Source organism: Rhipicephalus microplus, chromosome X, assembly GCF_043290135.1.
Source record: "Rhipicephalus microplus isolate Deutch F79 chromosome X, USDA_Rmic, whole genome shotgun sequence".
NCBI classification, from domain to species: Eukaryota; Metazoa; Arthropoda; class Arachnida; order Ixodida; family Ixodidae; genus Rhipicephalus; species Rhipicephalus microplus.
Window position 1 is genome coordinate 35468828 of NC_134710.1, and position 13353 is coordinate 35482180.

Genomic DNA, 13353 nt, shown 5'->3' on the forward strand with positions numbered 1-13353 from the left:
TTTTCCAAGGTGTTACATACCTGTTGTACCCAATTTCCTCGTAATGGAACGATAGCGCAAGCACACTTTTACAGGAATAGAAGATACACGTGTGCCTTCTTTCGCTGTCTGTGTGTGGCTGCACTGCTGTTCCATTATGACGTCTACCTTTTAGCTCAAGTTTTAGTCGTGATACCAAACTACCACTATATTTAAGAAGCAGTCAGACGTGTCGGTCTCCTGAATGCTTGAACAAATCTCCAATCATTCAGTCAACAGCAGTCTTCAAAAGCTAATGAGCACAGAATAAGACACTCGTAGCGCTTCTGCTATAACTTGTCTGTATTTTGTTCTTTCATTTCTGATAATTCTCACTATGTTGCAAGCAATTACATTGATGAAAATGACAAGCCTCCATTACAAATGCCCTTTTTAAGTGAATGGAAGAGCACAGCATATTAAGAGAGCTATGTTGCCATAAATACTAAAGGCATTGTATGGTTGAATATTGACAGCACATTGCGCACAGGTATTGCATCTGGTACTTTGAGCATGATCTGAAGAATTCACAATGAAAGCAAGAGCAAAACAAGGAAGCTGCACAGAGATGTTTAGTAGGAGCTGATGAACTTACAAAGACACCATGCAGTCATTGAACTGACTGATTGGACTTAACATCTAAACATGTGCCAATAGGTTTTAGTTTAGCAGACTTTTGCATAAATGTTCCCTTTTCTCTGGTGTCTCATATAAACTGAAGTAGACAAGCAGATTGGGCATGTTGGTGGGGTTCCATGACAAGAAACGTACATGTTTTTCAATGAACCAGGTTCAATTTCAGTGCCGTGTGTGTCCCTTCTTTCCTGTATCTAAGAGCCGATTTATATTTTTATCATGGTGTTATATAAATATGATGTATTGTTTTAATCACTCATTTTTGCTTTACTGTACTTTTTCTTCAAAACAATTTCCAAGACACATCGGGACAGCTGGCAGGTGTGTCAATTCCATCAAGTAGTTATTATGATGGTCACGTATGATTGACATGTATCTAAAACACATTTCAGATAAATTATCATGTACAAAATGGTTGTGGGCTCTGTTTCCCGTGAGGTTGTTCATCCACTTTGTTTCCTTTATATTTATGACATTTCAATTAAAAACTACAAAAATGATACCCCCCATGCTTTTGTTGACCTCATTGATGTGCTGCTTTTACATAATTTTAAAGAAAAATGAGCTCCTCGATACATTTTCCTTCTGTTAATTCATACATATACGTCATTTTGACTGAAAACTTGAAGCAAATAAATTTGCTCTGTAGAGTTAAATCCTCCTGCATCAAATTAGTAATGCACACTGAATTTACATCATACTGTGCTCAGTGCTGAGGAACATCTAGTGTGTGTCCAAGAGGAAAAAATATGCGGCATCGATCTGAAGCACAAAAGCGCTTCACAAGGCCAATTCGAAATACAGCAAGTACCTGTAATTAAACAACAGGATTTAACTGCTACATTAGGAGCAATCAGTAGACAAACCCAAGCTGCATATCCTCTTCCATAGCACACAAAACTGCACTTCACTCTGTTGTGGAGCTCATGCCTAAACTGGTTTAAGCCATTAAATTAGAATCCTGCGCTTAGTTGCTATTCCCATTTCACTTGCAACCTAAACAAAATATACAAAAGGATTTTCCTCACTAAAACTTGATGTCTGCCCCTTTCCGTCTCTCAATGCCTTTTGGCTTTGAGGTGTCGTAAATGAAATGAACTTATGCCTAATCATGACGCGGCAGCAAGTACATTTCAAGGCAGACTTGCCACACCACCACTCACTAAAGAGACATTGTGCTTAAAAATATGTAATCTTGATTTTAGTAATACTTTCAGATTTAAAAGCATTGAGAAAAAAAGCTCTGGAAAGCTTCACCAAAATTTATTTCATTTGGATGCCAGCAGCAGCCGCTTAAAGCAGTGTATCATACAAGATCATGAATGCCCAAGAAAACACTTGCGGGCTTGGCCGTGCCATTTTATTCCCACCTCTTAAGGCAAAGCTTAATTGCAAGGCAAGCCACGAGATCTTACATGCAAACTATGCAAAACAAGCTTACTTCGTGGCTATGCTGGACATGTGAATGGCAACTGTTTGGAATGTGCCTAGTAAGGCCTGCTACATCACAAAAGTGATCAAGGGCTTTGCAGTTTCAGAATGGTCTCACAAACCAAAAGGTTGCCAAAAGTGGCACTCAAGGTGCAGTGTTGGTATAGAGCTTCCGTCAGTACACACAGACTTCATTGAGTCATCTTGGCCAATCCTGCCTCAATGTGAGGTGGTGCTTCCCACGAGACCAAGGATAATAAATAAAAACCAAACCGATGGCTAACAGAGACTGAACAGCCAGCTTAAAAAAATTAATAAAAAAGGATGGAAGAAAGGAGCTTCATTACACGAGTGGCCACAGTTCAAAATGTTTTGCGATGAAGGGCCCTCATGCCTTCCTCTTCATACTCCTTCTTGGACACCCACATGCGCTTGAACGTGTCAAGAGAAGCCAGAATGGAGCCACCAATCCAGGTAGAGTATAACCGTTCTTGTGGGGCCGATATCTGCAAAAAATAACTATGCATCAGACAGCTCACCAGCAGCCAAATACAAGCTTACCCTGATTTTGATTCCCTTAGGTGATATCTTCTTCACTTCACCAAGCAGACGATCACCAAAGCCTACAGAAAGACAAATTTATACAAACAGTGAAGTTATTCAGAATGCATGCATCGTCAGATTTCCAAAAGTGCTTGGCCTACCTACCTTTGAAAAGTGTAGAGCCTCCAGAGAGAACAATGTTTTGGTATAGAACCCTACGCAGATCCATGTCGCACTTGTGGATGGCAAAGACAAGCACTTGATGCAGGCCCTCAAACTCCTCACCAAGAAGGTCCGGTCGAAAGAGTACCTCAGGTGCGCGAAAACGTGCTGGTCCAATTTCAAGAGTAGTTCCATCAGGCAGTGTGTAATGAGCCTTCTCAGTATCCATTGTCTCTTCTCGTTGCGGGTTATTAGCCAAATAGCAGGCCTTCTCTTTTATCGTCTTGACAATCTCAAATTCTGCTGTCGTGTGGAAGTTAGTACCTTCCTTCCGCAGCAAGTGGCGTAGGTAGGCGGTCACATCCCTGCCAGCAATGTCCACTCGCAGAATGCTGTGGGGGATGGCAAAGCCCTCATATATAGGCACAGCATGTGTGACTCCATCACCGGAGTCAAGCACCACGCCTGTTGTCCGACCTGTGGCATACCTGGTGGAAAAGCAGCACCCACTAAGCACCAACACATCCATCTTCTTACGCAGCAAAAACTTACAGGCTCAGGACGGCTTGCATAGACACAAACAACGCTGGGACATTGAATGTTTCAAAAAATATTTCTGCAGAGCGTTCCCGGTTTCGTAGTGGGTTTATGGGGGCCTCGGTGAGGAGAACAGGATGCTGGAACAAGGCACTGGTAAACGTATGAAGACTGAGTGATGTGATTTACCCATACCTCTTCAGAGAATGTCTGTAGCTGCTCTTTGGAATAGATGTATTGCCATATTCTCTCCATATCATTCCAGTCCGTGACAATGCCATGCTCCATCGGATAGCGAATGCTCAGGAGACCTCTGTGCTCCTACAGGAAAGGAAGAAGCCGTAATTTAGTGGAAGATCATTTGAAATACAGGTCACTTTCCAGACTATCCAAACAAAACACAATTACAAGAAACATTTGTAAAGATGCATATCATATTAATGTATAATTGGAAATGTTAATGTATAATTATTTCTTTTAGCTATCATGCCCTCTTCATTTTTTTTCAATAATTTTTTACAGTAAAGTAACCTCTAATGTGATTACACCTAATTAAAACATGAAATATGTTTATATATTGAGATTTTGCTGAATGGCTATATATTGCACTATTTTTTTCTTGGTCACAACTATGGTGAAATAGAATGGTAACAGTTATAGTAAACAGAATATGTTGCACCCCTTAAATATGAGAAATGGTGTATTGCCCAGCTACCTGAAGCACAATACTATCCATGCTGTGCAATGGCTGCCTGGGCAACTGTTACACTGATTAATTACAACAGTTAGTTGTAGCCAGCTAGACCTTTTCTGGGAAAATAAAAGCAATGGAAAATTGAAATATGTAACAATTTAACCCATTGTGTCATTGGTTTTAGGTTTCTTTTTCTAATTTTGCACGGTGTGGTTACGGACACCGGCGGCGGCAGACAACTGCACATGACCCGAGTTGTGATCTCATAACAGCTTTCGCTGTAAAAAAAGCTAACACAAAAAAGCACCTCTGCCAAGCTTACTGTAAATAGCAAGAGGCTCTACAAGTACACGTAGGCTGCTTTTTAAGATGAAAGCGTTAAAGTTCCTTACCATAAATTGTCCTTAAAAACGCAGCCTGCAGTACACAAACAGTTGTAACTTTGCACAGTAGAAGCATAGAAATGTCACACCATGTGGATTGCTTAAAGGGGTACTGACACAAAATTTCGGGGCATGAGATAGCCTGCAGGGTTGATTCTCGTGAACATTCGTGTATCATCTGCAAGATATCAACAGCGAATATAGCTTGGAAGGTATGTTAAAGTAATTTGAAGTTTGCGTGAGGGACCGACTCCATAGCGCTATAGACACTCTCAAAGGTGACCCCGAGGTGACCCCCTACTTCCCTCACGTCCCCACGCTGCGGTCAACGAAACAAGTTATGATGACGTCATAGCCGCGATTTTTCTTTCGCCGCGTTACTTTCTGAAGTCTATATTTCTCGGCAACTAGTTGCTAGTGCGTGGCCGTAGCGCACGCTTAGAAAGTTTTGTGTTTGGCGACATTCCAGTCCAGTTTCCTATTCGAAGGGAATTCTTGATGCAGACCGTGCGGAAGTGTGTCACAGTTCTGTGTGCTGACGTGGTCAAGAGCTGCACACGCTAGGTGGGGAGAGTTGCACCCAGTTTTTGGAACTCTCTCAAACTGAAACTGACTGATAATGAGGGGCCTGTAATTAATTATCTGTCGTGTGCTACAGCAAACGATGTGTTGTATCATGACTAACAGGCCCTCAGCAATGTATTGCAGCAGAAAAACGTGAGGCCAAAGTTTTTGTGTCAGTACTCCTTTAACGAATAAGTCGTCAAAATTGTTGGGCTTGAAATTCTTGAAATTCAGACGGTGTTTTTTGGAGTTAATTTTTTGTAAGCAATTGAAGATTTTGTCAGAGTTTATTTGTTGTAAATATCCAAATGTATGAAATTAGGTGTTCAATATTGCATTAAAAATTGTTGCAATACCTTCTTGTTGACTTTATTTTCAATGATAATCCCGTATTTAGTTCCTCTCATTTTTTTCTTTTTCTTACTTCCTGTTCATTCCCCCTAGTGGTAAACTTCGGCTGTTGGTATCACTACTGGAAACTCGCCAAAGTAAACTTTTGAGGAAGGGGGGAGGGGACTAAAACTGGTCAAGCTAGCTGCTTCTCAACTTTTTCTCCAGCCTCCCTTGTCTTCATGATAAAAAATAATGAATCTGCTATTGTTAATATTCTGAATACTCCAAAATCACTAGTAGATGAAAAACAGCACTAAAAAATGAGACAAAGGAAGGACACGGACCACAAAGCTGACTTGTTCCAAGCATATGTTTTTTCTATTAGTCCACTACTAGAGATCATGAACCAACCAGCGAAAATGCGTACTCTATTCCAAAATCAAATAAGATAATATCGACACACGAAAACATGTGAAGAACTGATATGTGTTTAAGATCTCTGGAAGTTTTGAACGTGCAAATACAGATGCATACAGTACAAGCACCAACTCGAATTTTTCTCATATTCATATGAAAACACGGAGCCCTAGCTATAATTAATCAGCAGAAGCCACAACATCAAAAAAATGTGCAGCCACTCCAATGACCTCGTCAGCTTTGACGACAACATAGTTACAGTGGTTGGCTTTCTCCTTCCAATGAAAATGGATAAGGGACCCTGGGAATTTTGAAAAATATGCAACTGCAATATGAATGAATCAAGAAATGAACAAATTATGCAAAGCAAAATAAAAAATTATGCTATACATTTCTTGGAGCTTAAACACCTTCATTCCCACACTTTTAGCATGTTGAGTACACGTGTTCATGGCATAGTAACCTTCGGCACAAACTGCTGGAAGTTAACTGCCATTTTTAAGAGTAGCATACAGAAAGAAAAGTACAGTGTGAGCTTACCGCAGTGAAAATGTTGAAATTATTAAACAGCCCTAGCTATGCATCAGAGTAGTGAATGGTATAGTTATATAGACGCTGGTAGGGTCGCATAGCGTTGTGGACATGCTTACCAAGAAAACGTAATTTGCAATGACAACCCAAAGCAGGCTAGAAAATGGGCCTCTTGGAACACTAGCGTGTTATTTTAATGCATCTTTGTTCCCTTCTCTTTATTTTTCATTACGCTGCTTTTATCACCTGGCTGTCAGAGTCATGTTCGCATACTACAAAGGAAAAGGCACCACTTTGTTATCATCATGATTGTGCATGTTCTAGCCTGCTTGAAAGCAATGACTGGAAAAAAGATGTTTCACTGGGTATATTCGTAGCTGTTTCACTGAGTAGCCTTTGTTTAATGTGCATGGAAATAAAAGAATGCATGATTGCTACCTAATGCACTGCATTTTTAGTGGCCTCAAATGTAAGTTAAAGGAATTATCAAAGACTGCTCATGCACGAGTGCTGCTTGAACAGGCGATCAGTGACTACGATAGACGTTAGGAGATGATAGAATGATACCATATTAAAGGAAAAAAAAAAAGACTGCTTGCCACAGGTGGCAGCATTCAATGTAGTACTGGCATTTGTTTTCTTTTCGTGCTAATAATAAACACGACGGAGGGGGAAAAGGCGACATGTTTGACATGTTTATCGTAAGCCCCCCCCCCCCAAAATGTCGATGCTGCGTCAAATGCTGCCTGCGGTCTTGTATCATATTTGCACGCGACAGCTGCTTTTTCGTAAGTTCTTTTTTATTTTTATTGGTACTATTCCACCAATATTTAACAATTACTGTAGTCACTGATAGCCTGTTCAAGCGACCTTTGTTGTGTTAGCAGTCTTCGATATTTCCTTGAACTTACATTTGAGACTACTAAAAATGCCGCACTTTTTATGCGCGTTAGGCGGCAATCAAGTGGTATTTCCTGAATTTTGTGCACTTTGAACAAAGGCTAGAAAAAAAAATTAAGCAGTGCCGTTTTCTGACCACTAATTCCAAATATTATTTCTGGTCAAGTGCTACAAGTTTTGTATTGAAGATTTTTCTCGAGTCAATATTTAAAAAGTTCATTAAGTAATCTTTGTTAATTGCCAAGCTTGGCAGATCCAAAACAATATTCTGACGTGCTCTATATAGCACAGAATAATACTGCACTAATTAGAGATGCATAGTACTCATGTATAATTTTTTATTACTAGGTGCTTTTTAGATGAAACACCTTGCATGTATCACATTGCATGTAGCATTGCTCAGGAGAGGCAATTTTAATGGATTCCTTACAACACTACCCCTTGAGGGGATGCCAACTGTTTCATGCTAGTGAGCAGCTTTTGTTTTAGGGGTGAAGCTTCTTATGGTGTGGCTTGTGCGTCCCCTGTTGTGTGTAACCGCCAGCGGCACATACCTGAAAGAGCGGGTATGTGCCACAGGGAATAGGTGGGTATGTGCAACAGGGGAAGGAGAGACACGATTGGGATGATGAGAAGATGCGAGACGGCAGTGCTTGAAATATTCACTAGGTGGACGGACGAATGGATGCACACATGAACGGACGGAAGCCTGGAGGACTGACGGACGCTTCACCCCACTCATCATCATTCACTTCGTGGGTATTCTGTGATTTTTTTTATTTTCACATCACTATGCCTTAGGGAACCCACCTCAAATAAACAGAACACAGGAATTGAGTGCAATACAAAAATATCATTGTTGCAATTCCTTGATACCTTCAGGTAGCATGCAAGGGCTTATTGGTCTGCTGTCTGCTCGTTACAGGTTCCCGCACTACGTGACGTCATCCGGCAGAAAGCAAGTGTTCTGCACTCGCCATCCTGGCTAAGAGCAGTGCTAACACTCCCAGGGTTTTCATGCACATGAATAATCAAAACAGTGGCGAAATACAAAAGCGCTGGCAGCAAACGGCACTCTGTACTCCCCTACACTGACACACACTAATGAGATAAGAAGTCACGATGGTACCCAGTGCAGAGAACCTGTCTGTGATGTAACGTGACAGTTATGTATAGCTTTGCCAATACTTTGGTCGTGTGCTACATTGTTTGCTTTTCATTTGATGCCGATAATACATAGCTTTAAACATGTGAGCTTAGGACTCAGTGAAATTCTTGCAGACACAAAATCGTGAAGAGCAAACACTGTGTAGTGGAGCATACGCACCAACGGCTATGCGCCTTCCGAAGAGAATGAAAAGCCCCGTGCTTTGATTGCGCAAGAACCTGTGCAGCCTTTGCCAAAGACTTGCCGTACGGCCATTTTTTGTTGTGACCTCGTTGCGACTTCTCTGATTGAATAAATATCACATTTGGTGGAGGCTGCTCAGATACCCCAAGCAGACCTAGAGCTCCGCTCTTGCAAGTTGGCCGAGAGACCACCGCACAACATGACTGACGCAGTCGCCAACCAGCCCATCCCAGCACAGCCAGCACCATCGGCTGCCCCGTCGTCTACCTGCCCCGGCGCTACCCGTTAACTGGACCTACCAATCTTCAGAGGCAGTGGTGAGCAAAGACGTCGAAGACTGGCTCTCCTTGTACGAACGCCTAAGCTCCAGCAACAAGTGGGATGATGACTCTAAGCTCATTTATATTATCTTTTACTTGGCTGATGTCGCTAGGCTTTGGTTTACCAACCGCGCAACCATCATCGCCAACTGGTCCACCTTTAAGACCCTTGTGACCGAAGCGTTTGGCCGACCAGTGGTCCGCAAGCTCCGCGCTGACTAGCATCTACGCCAACAAGCCCAGCAGCCTGGCGAGACGTTTACTAGTCACACTGAGGATGTGCTCGACCTCTGCAGGCTTGTTAACCCATCTATGCCTGAAGAAAACAAAATTCGACAGATACTCAAGGGCATCGAGGATGGAGCATACCAGATGTTGCTGGCGCAAAGCCCGACCACGGTGGCATTCCTCGTAAGCCGATGCCAGAGCTTCGATGAATTGCACCCTCAGCGTTCCATCGCCCGACAGAGTGTCCCACCACTAGATTTGATCTCGGCCGTCGCACTCGCAAATGGCGACATTCGCCAAGGAACTCTGTCCCACCAGATCAAAGACTTCATCAGGGAGGAAGTCGACCGACAGCTCTCCCTACTGCCGCATAGCGACTCGCCCACCACAAGCCTGCCTTGAAGACTGCAGCAGGCCATATGCACTGAAATTTGCGATGCCATCCCTACAGTTCCGGCCCCTTACCCATGCACTTCAGTGCCATCTCTCAACTGCCGGCTACGCACCACCTTCACCTCTAAGCTACACGCAACTGTGGTCGCGCGGCCCCCGCCGCATACCGTCTCCTTATCGGCTCCACCTCTTCAGGCCTCGCCTCCAGTTTACAGTCCCCCACCTCGCTTTTTCCGTCCATCTAAAGGCGCATCTAGTGGCGCACCCATGACAACCGTCCTATCTGCTTTGCGTGTGGCATCGCTGGCCGTATTGCACGCTTCTGCCGCTGCCGTCCCACACCTACGTACGCCTCTTTTGGAACTCCTACCTACGCGCCGCAGCCGGCCACCACGTCTACATATGAACAGAGGCACTCCGACTCGGATCACAGCCCATCAACTGCTCGTTTCCCATCCTCTCATTGCAGATCGCCATCGCCTATGCGTCGTCGACCACCTCCTAAGGAGGGAAACTAATCAGTGCAGTTTCGGAGGCAAGAACTGCAACTTCTGCACAATTCTCAAGGCCTCAATTTTTGCCGCAAAATGTTATTGATTTCGATGTTGAGGGAGCCGCCACACTAGCATTAATTGATACTGGGGACGCTGTTTCTGTGATGAACGCAAAATTTTGTCGGAAACTGAAGAAAGTGACCACATCTCTCTGTGGTATGGTGCTGTCCACGGCTAGCGCGCAACACATTCATGCCTCGGCTGTGTTTACGGCGCGCGTCATCATCCAAGACGTTTTGTACATCGTCCAATTTTTGTTATACCATATAGCTCTCATGACCTCATCCTGGGTTGGGATTTCTTATCACGTCATGAAGGTATCATCGATTGTTCACGTGCAGAAGTGTCTCTTGTGCCAACATATGAATTTCCATCGCCCGACCGTTCTCCTCTGCTCTGCAAACTCATCGCTGACGAAGACATCACCTTGCCTCCGGAAGCTTCCGTCCCTATTGGCCTTTCATGTGTGGCACAACCTGATTCCACGATGGTGTTTACGCCATCTCCAATTTTTACTGAACGCAAGGGCATCGTTTTCTCATTTGCCCCTCTTACAATTGCTTCTGGTTCAACCGTAATGCTGGTTACCAACCACTGCAACTATCCCATTGGCTTACTCCGTGGTGAAACCTTAGGATATGTACAACCTGTTGCCCATAACGATGATATTAATCTTCCCGGTGAAACCCCGTGTCACATTGCCACAATCACTCATGCGTCTGAGCCATCAAGTTCGTCAGCCTTCGACAATGCTATTGACGCAGACCTTCCCCTCTCGCATCGCCGCCAACTTGTTGCTCTCCTTAACAAGTTTCGCTCTTCTTTCGACTTTCAAGAACCTGCTTTGGGCCGCACCACGACTATCACTCATACTATTGACACCGGCTCACACTCGCCTCTGCGACAGCGTCCTTACCGCGTTTCCGCCGAAGAGCGCCGCGTCATTACGGAGCAAGTAGATGACATGCTTAAACGTGGAGCCTTCTCAAAGCGCTTGGTCATCACTTGTGGTTCTGGTAAAGAAAAAAATGGCACCGTTCGATTTCGCATGGACTATTGCCGCTTAAACAAGATTACGAAGAAAGATGTTTACCCACTGCCACGAATAGACGATGCTCTTGACTGTTTACAAGGCACTGAGTACTTTACATCCTTGAATCTGCGTTCTGGATATTGGCAGGTGCCAATGGCTGAATGGGATTCCCCTAAAAGAACCTCTGCAAAGCTGGATGGCCTATATGAGTTCAAAATCATGCCATTTGCGCTCTGCAATGCGCCTGCGACATTAAGCGCATAATCGATACCATCTTGCGTGCCCACAACTGGGAGACTTCCTTGTGTTACCTGGACGACATCGTAGTCTTTTTAGCTGATTTCCCGACACATCTTGGTCATCTACACGAGATTCTGACGTGTCTAACTTCTGCAGGCCTACAACTTAACACCAAGAAATGCCACTTTGCAACAAGAAAACTAACTATCTTGGGACATGTCATCACAAGAGACGGTATTCTTGCAGACCCAACACCTCCACCAAATGTGATGATGTTTATTCAACCAGAGAAGTCGCCACGAGGTCGCAACAGAAAATGGCCGTACGACAAGTCTGGCAAAGGCGGCACATGTTCTCGCGCAATCAGAGCGCAGGGCTTTTCGTTCTCTTCCGAAGGCGCATACACGTTGGTGCGTATGCTCCACTACAACTGGAAGTCTTTTTTTTTATTTTGAGCACATACCTTTTTTATATGCATGCACACTTTAGTAACAATTACTTAGGCATCCAACACACACACTGCATAAATCAAAGTAGCACTTTTTTAATTGCAGTTAGAATTTAACAGGCATGCTCTTTCTTATGCAGCCTGCTTCTGAAACTTATTTACACAGCCTGCTTCTGAAACTTTTTTACACAAACTTGTTCAACTCATGCAATTTTGAACATCCTTGCACCAGCAAAGTACTACAAATATTAGTGTAATCAATAAAGAAAACGAATTTCTTTCAATACTTGATGCAACATTTGTGAAGAAATAACGCAAACAATTTGGCAAGCTTCATGGGAAATTTTGTAAGGAAAGCTCATAACGTGTGCAATATTTGTACTGAGCTGTTCTGGCCTGGCAAGTTCAAACTTTGCTAGGGATCCCTAGTAGTGCATTATACAAACACAGGGGAAGTAATGGTACACAAGTAAGCAGACTTTGAACACATACCTCTGCTTTTGGCCCTACAAATATGTCTCCTTCCAAGGCACCTGCCATAACCCTCTTGTGCTTTGGTCGTCCAATGCTTCAAAAGAACACAGTTGCTTACTGTATAAATGCCGAGGAATCAATGCAAGTTACAGCGTTATAAGATGAACTTGTACATACAAGTTTGGGAAGTGGCATTTTGGTACTTGGTCGCCAGCAAAACCTGCCTTTATGACTCCAGAACCCTATAAGTACAAAAGCATTTCGTGAACTGTAAGACAGGTGTATCCGCATGTCAGCAGGATTAACGAAAATTGAAACGCACTTTTAGTTGCGATGTTATAAGCTACTGAGCGCTAGTCGATGTTTCACGACATACTCGTACACATAATGATTACAATCTAAGGCCGCAAACAAAGCAGTGGCATGAAAATACACTGCACCCCACTGATTTACAGTATACATTCAAAAGCTTACGTCGACCTAAGTACTGAATGAATTACAACAAACGCCCACGCGCCGACCACGAAGGTACCAAAAAACCACTAGTCGGTCGATCAGACGAAAGCGGCCAACTGGAGTGCGAAATGCGACATCTGCGCTGAAAATCACCACATTTCACATACCAGATATGACAGGTAACGTTGACATAAAGTGACTTTAAGAAAAAAAACCAGCAACAGTCAGCAGCAACACTGCTCATGAAATACGTTCCGCCCAGCCCATCTGTCAATAGCTGTTTTTGTCATCCAACAAGCATTGCACAAAGATACGCTTTCGGCTGTTTGGACTCATGTGGGCACTTTCACCACATCAAATTATTTCTGCGAAGTTGTTAGGCGCGCCGTCAAGAAGCACGACTTTCGATGTGACTCATTCACTAAGAACATGGCGGACGTTTTACATTAAAAAAATATGTAAACATATCTGAAATGTTCTGCGCGAGTATATACACACTAAAGGCACACACATAGAACCGTTACTTACGTTGTCTATGACTACTGGTTGATTAACTATCACGTCATATGTTTCCATAATCTGTCACCGACGTTTTCGGTTACTGAAGGTATCGAAGCGGCTTCTATCAAACGTCCTACCAGACACACTAGCACGACACCGTCGTGCGGTAGGATTCCACGCCGCATGTAGTAGATGTTTACTTTCTT

At 43.4% G+C, this 13353-nt stretch overlaps 1 protein-coding gene across 2 annotated transcripts; it reads right to left on the reverse strand.

The window, feature by feature from the left end:
* Window positions 1–1901: 1901 nt before the first annotated feature.
* On the reverse strand, window positions 1902–13331 carry Arp1 (Actin-related protein 1). Of its 2 annotated transcripts, none has more exons than XM_037426770.2 (8): window positions 13175–13331; window positions 12368–12432; window positions 12209–12284; window positions 3523–3648; window positions 3343–3467; window positions 2794–3278; window positions 2647–2708; window positions 1902–2591 (listed from the first exon to the last, which is right to left on the reverse strand). In XM_037426770.2, exons 1-8 carry the CDS (start codon window positions 13220–13222, stop codon window positions 2448–2450), a joined length of 1131 nt encoding a protein of 376 aa, XP_037282667.1. In that variant the 5' UTR covers window positions 13223–13331; the 3' UTR covers window positions 1902–2447. The 2 variants fall into 2 exon arrangements, with proteins under 2 accessions (XP_037282667.1, XP_037282669.1); XM_037426772.2 differs by having other exon boundaries at window positions 12209–12307; window positions 13175–13233.
* Window positions 13332–13353: the final 22 nt, after the last annotated feature.